This window comes from Tenebrio molitor, chromosome X (assembly GCF_963966145.1).
Source record: "Tenebrio molitor chromosome X, icTenMoli1.1, whole genome shotgun sequence".
Taxonomy (NCBI): Eukaryota; Metazoa; Arthropoda; class Insecta; order Coleoptera; family Tenebrionidae; genus Tenebrio; species Tenebrio molitor.
In genome coordinates this window covers 608,605-623,003 of record NC_091055.1, presented here as the reverse complement: position 1 = coordinate 623,003, position 14,399 = coordinate 608,605, and the positions used below count along the sequence as shown (strand labels likewise).

At 36.9% G+C, this 14,399-nt stretch overlaps 1 protein-coding gene across 4 annotated transcripts in view; it reads left to right on the top strand.

The window, feature by feature from the left end:
* Nucleotides 1-14,399, top strand: part of LOC138140000 (nucleolysin TIAR) — a 235,537-nt gene that overhangs the window by 175,019 nt on the left and 46,119 nt on the right. For all 4 annotated transcript variants that reach the window (XM_069060647.1, XM_069060648.1, XM_069060649.1 and 1 more), the window contains one exon: nt 4,144-4,231. In XM_069060647.1, coding sequence (XP_068916748.1) covers nt 4,144-4,231 — 88 coding nt within the window. The remainder of the gene's footprint in view (nt 1-4,143; nt 4,232-14,399) is intronic.

Here is a 14,399-nt window from a genome sequence, read left to right as displayed (position 1 = left end):
GTGTCGCCGGGGGAATTGCCTGTTTATTTGCCGCATATAAGGAAACCCTTGCACCCGGTATTGATTTAAAAACCCCATTACCATACCTTGCTCACAACACGAATTAATCGCACAATCGTCGCCCTCGAATTGTTACACCAAAAACAACCCCCATCTCTGAAATTATCAAATTAAACAAGCCGATTTGTTCAGATGCGAGACTGCGCCAATAGCTTAATCTTCCTGTTGACACAGAGAACTGAATAAGAGTTACCAGCTAGATCTGGAATTAACGGATACAACGGTAAACCCGAAGATGATTTAACGACAAACCCCACAAATTTACTCGAATCGCACAAATTATTGCGTCTAACCGGGACAAAAACGTAATTCACGCGTTTCCGCGACACGACCGAAACAAATTCTCTAATAAAAAACTTTCTCGACCGACAAATACACATAATCTCACTCAAATTTAAAAATATTGCGCACCACGTCACCGACCGTACGGTCTCCAATTTTCAAAAATGTAACAAGAAAATTGCCGAGCTGAATTGAACCTCCACTTGTGTTCCATCTCAAACGAAAAGTGAGGTTTGTCTTGATTTAAAAATAAATGTATTATCCCAGACGGTCGACTACACTGAAATCTCACCCCGAGAAAAAAGAATCCTTTGCAATATGCAGCCCCACAAACTGCAATTAATGCGTCACAAATCTGTAATTTTTCTTAAAAATGGAACGACACCAGAATAGTATTTTGTCACTGTGGATATGAAGGCTGCTATGTATTGAACACAATTAAAGTGCTTATACAGGGTGTCGCAAAATTAACGTATTCCAAGTCGGGGGTCTTGTAGGGAAAAATCTCAGGATTCTCGAAAAAATAAAATAAAAAATACAAGGGGGGGTCTTTACAAAGATATATGGGTTTTCATCATATTTTTTTCAGTGACAGCAATTTTTTTTTTAACATTTTTACTTGGTCAACAGGATGTCCCCTACTAAGCCCCAAACTCGGAATATGATAATTTTAAGACACCCTGTATTTTCTTCAGGAAGGGCGATTTTTTTTTCTAAATATTTTTCGAGCTCCACTGGGTCCTTCCCTACCATGCTCTGAATTCGGAATTCGCGAATTTTGAGACACCCTGTATATTTTGAGGTTAGGCCTTCTTTTTTTTGTAGAGCGGCATTTCGTATTTTTACAAAGGTAATGCAAAGGTAACTGGATGAAAATTATTTTGTTTCACCCTGTATAATGCTATAAGGGTATAAAAGTAATCGAAATCAAGAAACACAAATTCAATTTTTTTCCTGGAATGATTTGTATGAAAATACTTGAAGGTGAGGTGGGTGCGGGGTAGGATAATTGTTGTCTGTATGTGGAAGTTCCTTAATAATCAAATCAATTACTCGGTCGCAGAAAGTTGTCAATTTGGCAATTAATCTCTGTCAATTCCGCAATGAACCATATAGTCCATTGTCTATGTTGTAATTTATTGAGGTGATCGACAAGTTTTGTTATAGGAAAACGAAATTTGTTTCATGACTAATGGTCCAATTAAAATCGAGCAATTGGAGCAACCAAAGCAAATATTTTTTGGATAACGGACCATCATAGCTATCGGAAAATAGTTTGACTCTGTGTAAGAAGTTTTCGGTGACAAATATCGCACGAGTTAAGTGGAAGGCGTCCGCGAATATTTATCTTGTCCTCGCTACCAAAAAAAAAAACTTCAAACGGCCAATAAAAATACGGATAAATTGGAGCAGTTAATCTGTCGTTGAAAAGAAACTTGCTCGATTGTGTTCTATGAAAATAAATTCAGCCCGGCGGGAAGAAAATTGTAGTAATCGTCCAATCACCGTATTAAACATTAATAAAATCGTCTGATCGAGCACGCAATGGATCCATACGCGTCGCTCTCTTGTTCCTCACAGGAGTTTCGGTAATGATGTCAAATTGACCCTCAGGATCTCGTCCTGGTGATTCGACAACGGTAATGGTGACCAGCAGGATGCGGACGGCTAACGACGCGATCGTCTAAATTATTCGACACGTTTGAAAAAAAATTCCCCACGATAAAAATTTCACATTTTATACTCACGTGCCTCGTTGTTTTTAATTTCTCATTAGAAAAAATAAAACGACCTATGATTCATTGCCGCAATCTTATCAACACAATACGAACATGCAAAGCTCCGAAAAATTAACTCAAACAAAACAAAAATTTACACCGTAAGAAATAACAAGTCCAGGTTTAATTTAATTCCATTTTATCGTCAGCGAGCTTTGTTTTATTTATTTTTTTAAGTATTGACCTCGACTGGAGATAAAGTTAATTTGGAATAAAGCCTGGTCGCCTCTCAAGAATCATTTTAACACGGAGAGGACTGACACGAGACACAATTTCCGATTTCCGAATCAAAATTGGTTTAATAAAATTTATTAAAAATAAAACGCCTGTGTAACGAAGCGGGCTCATACGGGGTGGCGTCCAGTAAATTTGTAGAATATGCAAATAAAATTTTATTTGAGGTTTTGTAACTCATCAAAAACGGTGTGGACAAAATAGCTTTAATCAAGTTTGATACTAAAGCTGCGTGAAGTGGAATTTACAAGTTTTCCACAAATTCTTGTTAAGATGCATAAATTAACATAATTTAGTCGAGTCCAAATGGGATTATGGAAACGGGACAAAATACAAGTCCGTCAGATTTATGTGCAATATGTTTTTAATTCATTAAATCTAATGTAATTTTATCTCGTTTTTGAATGCCGAATCACATCCGTCACGTGGTTTATTTACATACAGTTATTTATCCGATGACACGGCATCCAGGCCGGATTAATTCAAAAGCGAATGTCTTTTTAGTTGACGATTTGTAATTTGGTTGTCATTTAATTAGAAACGACGCAAAATGTGAAGATTTTTGTGGGGTAGAGCTTCATGGGTCACGCGACAAACAGGTTTTTTAGGGTATCGTCGGGTAGGGTTGTTGTTATGAATACAGATAAAACAAAGTTTGTTTAATCTTTTTTATTGTCATTCCACCTACATCTAATTCATTAATTGGAAGTAATTTTTTTCTAGTGTACTGGATATTTATCGTTGGAAAAGCGTTCGCCATCGGGGAGAGCTTTTTGAAGTTGTTGCAAATCAAAATAGATTAAAGGAATAAACTAATTGAAATGTCAACTGAATATGTAGTTGCCCAAAGGTAGATTCACGTGTATCAATAATGATAGTGGCGTATTAATTAATTTTAATTAAAAAAAGATAATTAATCGTCACGCAGAGAGAAAATTTTTTTCGAACTTATTAAGTTGCTTAAATTCAAATTAAATGGGGGTAAGAGTGGTTTCCCGCAAAGGTCTTTGGGAAAAAAGTCAATTCCAGATTCAATCGGGCCGGTAATACATTCATTTCCAAAGAAACGGGAGTGCTAAAATGCCGGTTCTCGTCGGTGAATATTTATGAAAAGCGGACCCCGAAGGGGTTAGTTTACATGTTTTAAAAAACAAAATCAGTTCCGTTATTTTGATACCAATTAATTTTTATTAAGGTTTCGGGAACGTGTGACGGCGGACAGTCGCAAGGATAAACTTGTCCTGGCATAATCCTCGTTCGCAGTTCGCTGCTCTCTAGATCGATAAACCGCCTCCGATCAGATCACACAACCCTCACAGACTTCAGTTGCGGTTGCTCTTGTCTCAATGAAATGTGCCCGAACCGGTGCACTTGCCCCGCAATAAGTCGTCACGACTTAACCCCGACCGCCCCCTCGATCGTACACTTTGAACGAAGTAAATTTTTTACGGGACGAATATGCAGTAAAACTGGATTTTAATTAGGGGGTGGCGTAAAAAATTTCATGAATTTTGAGAGCGGATTTGGGGGAATCCGACAGAATTTCTAAATAGTAGCAATTAATTGATGACGCCGGCGTAAACATTGCGTAATCGCAGAATTAGAAACTGCGGCCATAATTGATGCGGAAGGGGGTTGTTCGAATTGTGCGAGGGTGCACGGTGTTGGTCCAGGATCAGACCATTCTAAAACCAGATTACCGGTTAATTTATACCTTGGAGCGACCTGGTAGTTTTGTGTACATTTCTGCCTTGCAGTCCTTCAATAATTAATGTAATTTTCTTTCCAGAGCACCACCACATTTTCGTCGGAGACTTGAGCCCCGAAATAGAGACACAGGCGCTGAGGGATGCCTTCTCCGCTTTCGGCGAAATATCGTAAGTCCATATATACTAATTATTTTATAATCTCGCCCAAAATTAAAATTTGAAATTATGCGACCGTTACAAAAAGCTAAATGAGCAATTTCATTCCGCTTTAACCTTACTTCTCGACATACTATTTAGGAATTAGACATATTTTCCGCCCGTTTGCACTGCAATTTGCAAGCTTAAATAACCTCGTTCCTTCTTTCTCGGTCTTGTTCCCTTTTAAACCTCACCTCCTCACCAGGACCACCAACAATACTCACACTCCACCCAAATTAGACCTTTTGAAACCTTCCATCTATATTAATATAACTGAACTAGTATAGATACAGGCGAGGATTGCCATGATAAACGCTAATTCAGACCAGAGGGTATTCTAGGGAGGTTTCCGCAATTATGTGAGCAGGTAAGAAGAATCGAGGCGGAAATGATATAGTTGGGTCTCGATTTTTCAACGTTTCCACCGATAAGGTCCGCAGCGTATTTGAAATTTGCTAGAAAAGTGCGCAACTCTTGTTCAGGCGAATGATAAAATCGCAATCCTTTATAAACACCGTTGTGCACGTGCTCTGCAAAATCTCTGACGTCAAATTCTTGAAAAACTCACAAATTGCGCATTAACACACAAACATATATTTTCTATGCCAGAGAAATATATCGCGTCTCCATTTCATGCCATTTATTACAGTCAATGCGCCTAAAATATACCCGAATTATATACAAGTTTCCCGGTTTGTCTTTTTTCTCTACTTCCAGCTTGAAATATTGCTATTCGTCGCAGTCAAAAACATAATTAACACTAACTAATGTCTTCTGATAGATGAACGGAACGAAAAAAAAAATTAAAATACTACACACATTTTTCTGCACCGCTGTTTTGGGACCTGCACTTTTCGCTTTCGACAAAGAATTTATTAAAATTTTGAACAGTTACGGTATATTGATTTTTACACACTAATCAAACTATCTGTCGTTTTACCGCACTGAGTGTGTAAAATAACAAGAAAATTTTAAGCTTTCTGGAACCTCCAAAAAAATGTTTAGCGTATCACATGTAAAGGCCATTTATACTAAAACAAGATACAGCTACCATTAATTCGCTCAGTTTTCAAAAATGGACAGAAATTAATTGTTTTCTTCTGATGGCGCTATCTTGTGGTGTAAATCGTAAGCGTGTCAGTTATCGGTATAATAGATAACTTTCTGCCATTTCATTAATTAAATATGAGTCTTTGACAGGTTTTGCAAAATTATTGGTTACAACAAATTTCAAATTTGAGAAAACAAGTACTTAATGGGTCATGGGCCTAAAAGATTAATACATTACTAATGCGGTAGGCATTTTACATCGCTCGGTTTTTGTTAAAACACTCCCGCTGCGCGGTCCTGTTTCAATCTAAAAACCTCGCGCTGTAAAATGTAGCCTACCGCATATGTAATGTAAATAACTATTAATTTGGAAGGTACGAGCGTTTGTCCCGACCACACCACAACTGTTGCGTTGTTTATTGTTAGATAACAAACGACGGGAAGCTGTTCTCATCGTACTAGATTTTTCCAAAGTTGTTGACATTCCAGATGATTTATTTTCTTTACAAAACCCTTTTGTTATGCTTTTCTAATCGTGTACTTACCGGTCGCAAAGTACAAGTTGAATAAAATTGCAAATTCATCAGGTGTACGGCAGGGTACTGTATATTTGGACCTGTACTATTCACGTTGTTTACGACGGATTTATCAATATGTACAGGTCGAGCATAGTATACGCACACGCGAGAAATCGCGACTTCTAATTAAATAAAATTGTCGAAATTTCTCACACTTACCTGGGTATTGGTATTTCATAATTTTTTGATAATTTTTCACTTACAAACAAAGCCAAAAAAAGTAAATCTCAACCAAAAAGTCAAATTCTGATTTTTATACTGACCTACCCAGATTCATTTCCTATAATTATTTACAAAATCAGCGGAAAAAAATACCAATTAGATTTTGAATTAAACGCAATTTTACATTTTAACTTTGATAATTTTTATTTATGACCTGCTACTTGTGCTGTCGTAAATTTAGGTGACAATGGAAACTATTAATTTTATGGCAAAAAGGTTTAAAACGGTCCGCTACTAGTGAATGATCCTTTTGTTGGCAAATTATACCATTTTGCGAAAAATCACGCGTCTGCTGGTTTGGATTTAAATAAAAAAGCGAATTATTTAGCCAACCAATTTTGAAAAAGTTGTGACATTCTTGTACTTATTTATTTCGTAAAAATGACCAACGAAAAGATGCAAACTAATCTACAATTAGTAATTTTCATTTTGATTCATTTTACCTTTGTTATCGTCTTATCTACATTACAAGAGAATTAGCTTTTCCAAATGGTCGGTTATTAAGTTGTCAACAAGTACTTTTCGGCAATTAATCCATTTTTCAATTTCCCGTTTGTGGCGTGCGTTGATCGCGGTGAAAACGACGCGGGCCAGATGCAGAATTTCCTCGAAACAAATATGTTTATATTTAGAATTTTGATTAAAGAGGTTTTATTGGGTCGAGCACGTTCATTCATTTTCACATAATAAAAATGCAATAAACTTTCCCAAAGCAAATATCGCAAGCGTGTTACTTATGAAAAAGTTTTATGTTGGTAACCGTGCAACTGCTACGCATTCTGGAGCGCAAAACATGAAATATTTAAAGAGTTTCACGTTGTCCTGCTATAAATATTACGAAGGAGAACAAATAAAAATCCACTATTTACTGTCGAATTTTAGGGCGGTTGGGATCCAAAGTGGGACCAGACTAATTCCAAACCGCGTGAATTAATTATGAAGTCGCACCACCATTCGTCAATTGCGCACTGAAAAACACTATTATTTATTTCGCCATCAAATGTTTCACTCTATTTCCTAATACGCTCGTTTGTGGAACATCACGTGTCGTGATGCCGTAAATAATCGATACTCGCCCCTTGAATGTCATTTCACAATTTTTACTATTTCGCCGCAGTACTCTGATGAAACTCTTCTCATTACATCCACCCCACATAATTCCTCAGTCCTAAACTTTTATAGGACTCTATAATGCAACCCCGCTACATCAGCATTCCGATCTGGATATTTTGTATTATACATCGGTTGATACTTCCTAACGACTCTACAGACCAGAACTAATTCCAAATCGCAGAGATTCGTTCGCACACGCCAACCAACCTTACAAAATAATACACCGGGAGCATAAATTTTATGGCCACACTATAAAACTGTTTCTTAGCACACCTTACAACCAACTTTTACACTTTTCGGTGCAACACAACTCTGCATGATTGATACAAACGATTTTAAAAAATTCCGAACCAGTCCAGTCCTAGCTTTCTTTATAAAGTTTTGTAAAAGTTATCATTGCAGTGACATAAATTATGCATGTGTTTGTAACAAAGTGGGAGTTTTGTGATGGCGTGATTGCGCAACTATTGTCTTCCACGAGTAAAGCAAGAACAATGTAATTTTTTGCAGTTTTAAGCGTCCCGTTGACTATTGATTGCAGTTGGTCTTGGTTTTGCGGTTAAAAATAAGAAAGCGGTTTAATCGCGTGCATTTTAGAATTTTTCTTGCATGCGCAAAGCGTATTTTTTGGGTGAGTGCATATCGTTGATGTTTTGTGAAGGTTTCACAATACGTGCACAAATTCATGCCAGTCTATGTTAATCACGCGCCGTTGATGATCACAAAAGGAAGCTAATTAGGTTGGGTGTATTGTTTGATTTAGCCGGACTGCGAGTATAATAAAATGTTCGAAAGGCAGGTCTTTGTTTATTATTTTTTCGAAATTCCTCGCAAATCTCAAGATATTCCGGAAGATAAAATCCGAGCGAATCGCGTGATAGAATAAAGCCGAAAGAAATTTTCTCGTCGGTTTTTATAAGAAAATGCGATTGTAAAGGAGTAAACAAAAAGAGAGGAAACGGTAAACAAAATTATGAGTTTACAAAAGTATTTATGTTAGTGTTGACTTTCTAAGAACCGCCGCGATCAATGAGAAAATTAATCTTACAAGCGATTATTGAGGAAACTTCACGGTGGTCGAGACCGTTAGATTTATATAACTGGCGTCGATGGTGATGGCTGTCGTCCTTTTAAAACTGTCCAGGAATGATCACTGATCAGGGTCGGATAAAGCCTGGTTCCGTTTGCGAACGAGATTTCGACACATTTAGCTTTTTTCGACTCCACTTAATTTTCTCATCTAATTGCGTCAATTTCACCTAATATCATGAAAATGACCCCGATTCTTTTTTACTACTGAATGTTGCTTCACCATCAACAGATATTATTGTGAGATCTTCGATCAGAAAATCACTCGACAACAAAACATTATTACAGCATTGTACAGTATCGGGTGTCTGGACTGCATTATGAACCATAATAGACCAGATCCCGGACCCCCATCACCGCCCCCACACTCCTACGCGCCTGAATTCCATGCTAACGCACAGGAAGGAATATTGTGATTGGCCACTCTACGACCGATTGCCTTTCACAAACCCATAATAAATGTGCCCCATTATTTGAAACATCACAAACCCGCTGGTTTTAATATGTTCGATTTGTTCAACACAATAATCAGCCTGAAGAGACGGCTACGGCTGTTTATTGCAGAGAGGACAAATAAATGATTAATTTTAAATTAAAAAGAAAACTTTAACTAAAAAAATACTGAAAATTCTCTCTCAAAATTGGATCAGTTAGGTTAGTGATTTTGAGAACGTTGAAATCTTGATTTTCATAAAGGTGTGCATTATGTGTGACCTGTCGGTTGTAGGAGCAATTTTGACAGCAATTTTTTTTTGAACATTTTTACTTGGTCAACAGGATGTCCCCTACTAAGCCCCGAACTCGGAATACGATAATTTTAAGACACCTTGTATGTATCCTGACGAATTTATCTTATTTGCTTCTAAAAAATAAACATAAAATTTTACGTACATTTCCTCGGCGTTACGTTTGTGGTAGAGGTTACGTTACGTTGCAGTATTATAATTTTGGCCGAAGAAAGTGTCGGGTCGTTGCATCCAGGTCGAGCAAACCTTCGGTCGGAAAATAGTGAACTTGTAGATAACTGAGAATGAAGGGTTTATATTATAATATAATACGGTGGTGTGACAGCGTGAAACATTCATCCCTGGAGTCATCTTACTACTCACACTGTTTTATGTGTTGCGCTAAGGCGTTGTCTTAACATTTTATATTTTAATAAATCCGGGCGTAACGTAAAAAGTTTGAAAGTGTAAGGGAAATTTTTTGATGGGCGGGAAATAGAGGCCGGGTCGTAATATTTCAAACCGGCACATATGCAGCCGGGGGATGAATTAATGCGAAATAATACGTCCTGCATAAGTGCTTTATCTTTGCGAATAAATAAATACGTTCCGGTTTTAGCAAAGGGCGCCGTATCCATATTTATGTTAGGTAATGCGATTTATTTTATAAAGGCATAAAAGGCATTGAAAGGGCTCGTTTCTTTAACCATCATTTCATATTTACACCGATGCACATAAACATATTGATGCGCGCACATTCCGTGAACATTCCTTTTCATTCACACTATTACCGCGATTACCGTTATTATGATTTATTTCGGAGGCGCCCTAGGGGTTGTTAAAGAAATTTTCGGTGCCTTTATGAATAATATACTGTTTCTACGGATGTTAAAATGCGTAAGCTACTTTGCAGATATCTTAAAAGCGCCGTCTTACAGATTACGTTTTCGACGTTAATCCGCGCAAATTATTATAAAGTAGATAGTGGTGCATATTTTATCACTACAGGTGACGTCATCAAATTTCGCTGACAAAACCGCGCCGCCCCCAACCACCCCACAACCTACCCTCTTTTCGCTATATGAAAATAAATTCCGAAACATCTTTCTCTTGTTATCTCCGCTGTCTCTGCAGATTTAGACTACTTTCCAAGGCAAAATCCGCTCTTTTAATTTTTTACGTATTTATCCGACGAAATAATAAAAACAACACATTTCCGTTACGCGATCGTCTCAACTTTCCCTATTTGTAAAACCGAATGTATAAATCCATTCGGCTATACATAATTGCTTTCTATGCTAAGCGAATAAATGCCGAATATTTATTAATATAAACACTCCATTCTATTGTACAATACGACCCCACCAAAAAATGTATCTGTAAACTGAACAACACAAACTGGCTAATTTTCAATTTACAATTAAATACATGAAATATTTCCGGTTCGATTTGCACATGTACACGTTTTATTCACTTTTTACGGTTTACTGCATTTTACAATTTCGACGTTAACTAAACGCTAATTATGTACAGGGTGATTTTGAAAGTTGTGCAGATATTTTAATCACGAGCTACTGGCTTCACGTAGAACTCGGAAAAAATGTTTAAAAAATTTTATGTCAAAAAATAAAATAATATTTATTTTTTGAGCTACAATTTTTCTAAATTGCTTTTAGTTTTCTACGTTGTCCTACAACTTCGTAGGTAAAATTTCGGCACATTTTAAAAGTACACCCTGTATATCATATTTTATAAAACGTGAGAGCGCGCAACATTTTGGTACGCGTCTTTACCCAAAAATAATGATGAAAACATTAATCGGTCGTTACTAATTACAGCAATAAAGCGTTAGCTGTTACTTTATGAATTGCCGCAAACTCCACTAATAAATAATATCAGCAACTAGAACTCGCGAAATAGATAAAAGAGCTAAACCAAAATACCGTACGTTTATTACCTAGCACATGGTAATTGTGTTATTAGTATTAACTTTCTCCGGTAACAAATTGCTGTTGAACGAACCATTGTAAGGGCTCGAAACCGGAGTCCTTAATTTGAAACATTCACTTCATTGCTTAACAGATAATACAAGAAGTACAATGAGGACTGTGTGGAGGAACATAATGTGTCGAGTTGGAATTTCCAAAGTACCGTAATAAAGAATTATTACCAACATGAATTTTAATTGAAAATATTTCGTTCTATTCCCCAATTCATTATAGGATTATGTAAAGAAGATCTCAACGAACGCACTCAAAAAACTTGAGTTGTTCGAAGGCGATAACATAAAACTGATTGAGGATTTTTTTTCCAACCAGAAAATTTTGTATTTGGTTTAATTATTTCGAAGATTGGCGACATTTTTGTTCTGTCATACTGAAATATAGATAGATATAAAAAGATAAAAGCAAGACGGTCAGACTGTAGATAGCGCCGTCCTAATTTTATTATCTTTGTATTTTGACCACATTGATCGCATTTTGCTGCACAATTTTGTAACTTTTTCGTCTTATTTGTCTCACATAAATAATTTATAGGGATATGCAATATCGATTCTGGTGGAGGCGCCGGGTTGTATCCCTACCAAATAAAATATTTATCCATATTTTGATGATTTTTTAAAACAAACATGACATCTTGAAGTTTCGGCAAGAAATATGGGGTTAGATGAGGTCAGGTGTTGATGAAATTCCGGCGTCGTTTCCGATTTGTGAATAAAATTTAATCTGGTGACACGCTCGATCGAAGATCTCACTTTATATTAAATCGGAGTGTTGGCCGAGTGTTTGGACGAATTTACACAAATCTTTTGTTCTATGTGGTGGCGGCGATCAAGCTCCGGCCTTTCTGTCGCTGCCGGACTGCTATTAATGCGTAGGGGCGCCAAAGAGACTCCGCAATTGTTAACAATCCGGTCGAACACTCCGGCAGCAGTTGCACTCCGTGAAGAAGTTATTCGGAGTTTCCATTATCGAGGAGCTATTCAGACGCCAAGCTTCATCTTTTAATCCAAACCGTGCAAGACGTCGACAAAGCCACCTGTCTGGTGGGCCGCTATCAGATCTCTTCCGACATTTTTACTATGACTTTAATCCGAAATTCTGATCGAAAGTGAAAATTTCGCCTCCACGCCGACAACCCATACCGCATCCCAAGGCCACTTAGCGACACTCGATGCGTCACGCTTTTCAAATTGCCGTATTTTGTACACAAATTAGGAGCCAATTAGTATTCAATATGCAAATCGGGATCTATCGGGACTTCTCAGATAGAGCATGCAGCATTTCCCAGCGTCTCGCCTCTGTTTTTCAAATTGTTATTGCTAGTGTAGCGAAAAGCAGGTTTTTCAAAGCAAATATTGGATTTGTATTAGGACATCCCTTTCATAGCTAATATTTTATGATGATGAATGATTTCCTCCTTCCGTAAGCCATATACCCTGGGAAAATTACTTCACTAACATTTTGATCCATCGATAGATTGCATGTAAGTGAATTTTTAGTAATAGGTGTAAATTTTCGTGTCGTGAACGATTAACGCGATTTTTTCTCTTAATCAAATTTTTCGACGAGTTTAATATCGGTCTCTCATTTCATTATTACCCGACTCATTATGTATATTGATGTGATTAAGTAATTAATATTTGGAAATGCATTAAAGGGGCTTTCTGACGAAAAATATCCCTCAAGAGATGTTACAGATACTTCAGGAAAATCGAATTTTCAAACGACCCAAACAAGAACATGTTTCCTCTAATTTAAAAAATTTGTAAAAAAAGTTTGGTAAAAAATATGTAGTGTTCAAATAGGTAACTTTCGCCAAACACTTTGATAGATGTAATAATAATAGTAATACAGTTAGTGATACAGGGTGTCTCAAAATTCGCGAATTCCGAATTCAGAGCGTGGTAGGGAAGGACCCAGTGGAGCTCGAAAAATACTTAGAAAAAAAAAATCGCTCTTCCTGAAGAAGATATAAGCTCTTAAATTTTGTTCAACACATACAGTGCACCTTCAAACCAATGTATCTTTGTGGGGGGAGTCCCGATTTTTTTTTCCATATTTGGACTACTGAAGTGATCCCCTACAACGCTCTGAATTTGGAATTCGCGAATTTTTAGACACCCTGTATAACAGCCAATACAATACTAAAAAAATTAAATGAAATTTTCAAAATACGAAATTATTAAATTAATTTAGATTCAATCTAAAACTTGACGTTTGTTTAATATTTTGTCACATTAAACGTTTTAAATAGATAGATGAAAAGTGATAATTCCCTGTTAATAAGAAGTCTTCATAAATAAAATTTAAAAATTTACTTTTCGATCAGATTTGACGTGACAGATCAATAAGAAATTATTTGTGAACCAACGCTTGCTTATTTAATTCACGGTTTGTTAGTTGCGATCAATCCACGCATCGGGTTTTGTTCAGCGAGTCGACGAGATCTCTAAATTTATTTGATCACACGGTAGATATATCCTAAGCAGTAAATAAACATGAAAAGTCGGTGTTATCCTTGAATTTTATTAAGTTCCCAGTTTGGCGTAGTTTTGCAAACTTTTTGAGTGTAGTTGGAATGGCAATGAATGCGAAGTGTCCGAAATAACACTATCCGCGTGATAGGAATATCAACGACAATTCCGTGTCTACGCCAACTCGATATTGAAACATCAAGTACGACCGCCGAACGCTGACGCCGCCATCGCTGCTGCATTTCGACATTTCGGTGCTTTTATTGTGTATAAATTCGCCGCATATAAATGCGACAAAATAAAATACGTATTCTATAATATACGTATTTGGAAACGGTAGCGTTTTTAAAAGTTTATGACTTAGCCACCGTTTTCATGTTGTCATTTTAGTCCAGATTTCCGCCTTTCCACCCATCAAACGGAATCATTGCGCTTTATGACCCGGCAATAATTATTACTTTCTTCCAACTCCCTTTCCGTCTTCCAAACAAATTTTAAACAATCCAGATCTCGGGCCGATCCAGCCTTGGCCTTGATATCCGTTTCAACCTTCCAACAACCTCCAATTCTTCATTTCGAAATTCCAACATAACAAACATAAAACTTATCTCAACACTAAATTAGTTGCAGAAAATGTAAAGCGACCCCGAACTTCTTCACCAAACTCGTCTAGTATTTTAGGGCGACGACCGCAACTTCAATTTCATCTTCGCTGGACGTCTCAAACTAGAAATTTTAACGGAACGTGCAGGAAGCGGTCCCTTCAATGTTTTTTTTTGCCTTCGCAACTATAGTGCTTTTTTATAACAAAGTCTAGGCAGTCAGTTATCTGGATGTTGGTGGGCCGTGATGGCATAATCAACATACTCCCATTACTCCTGCCT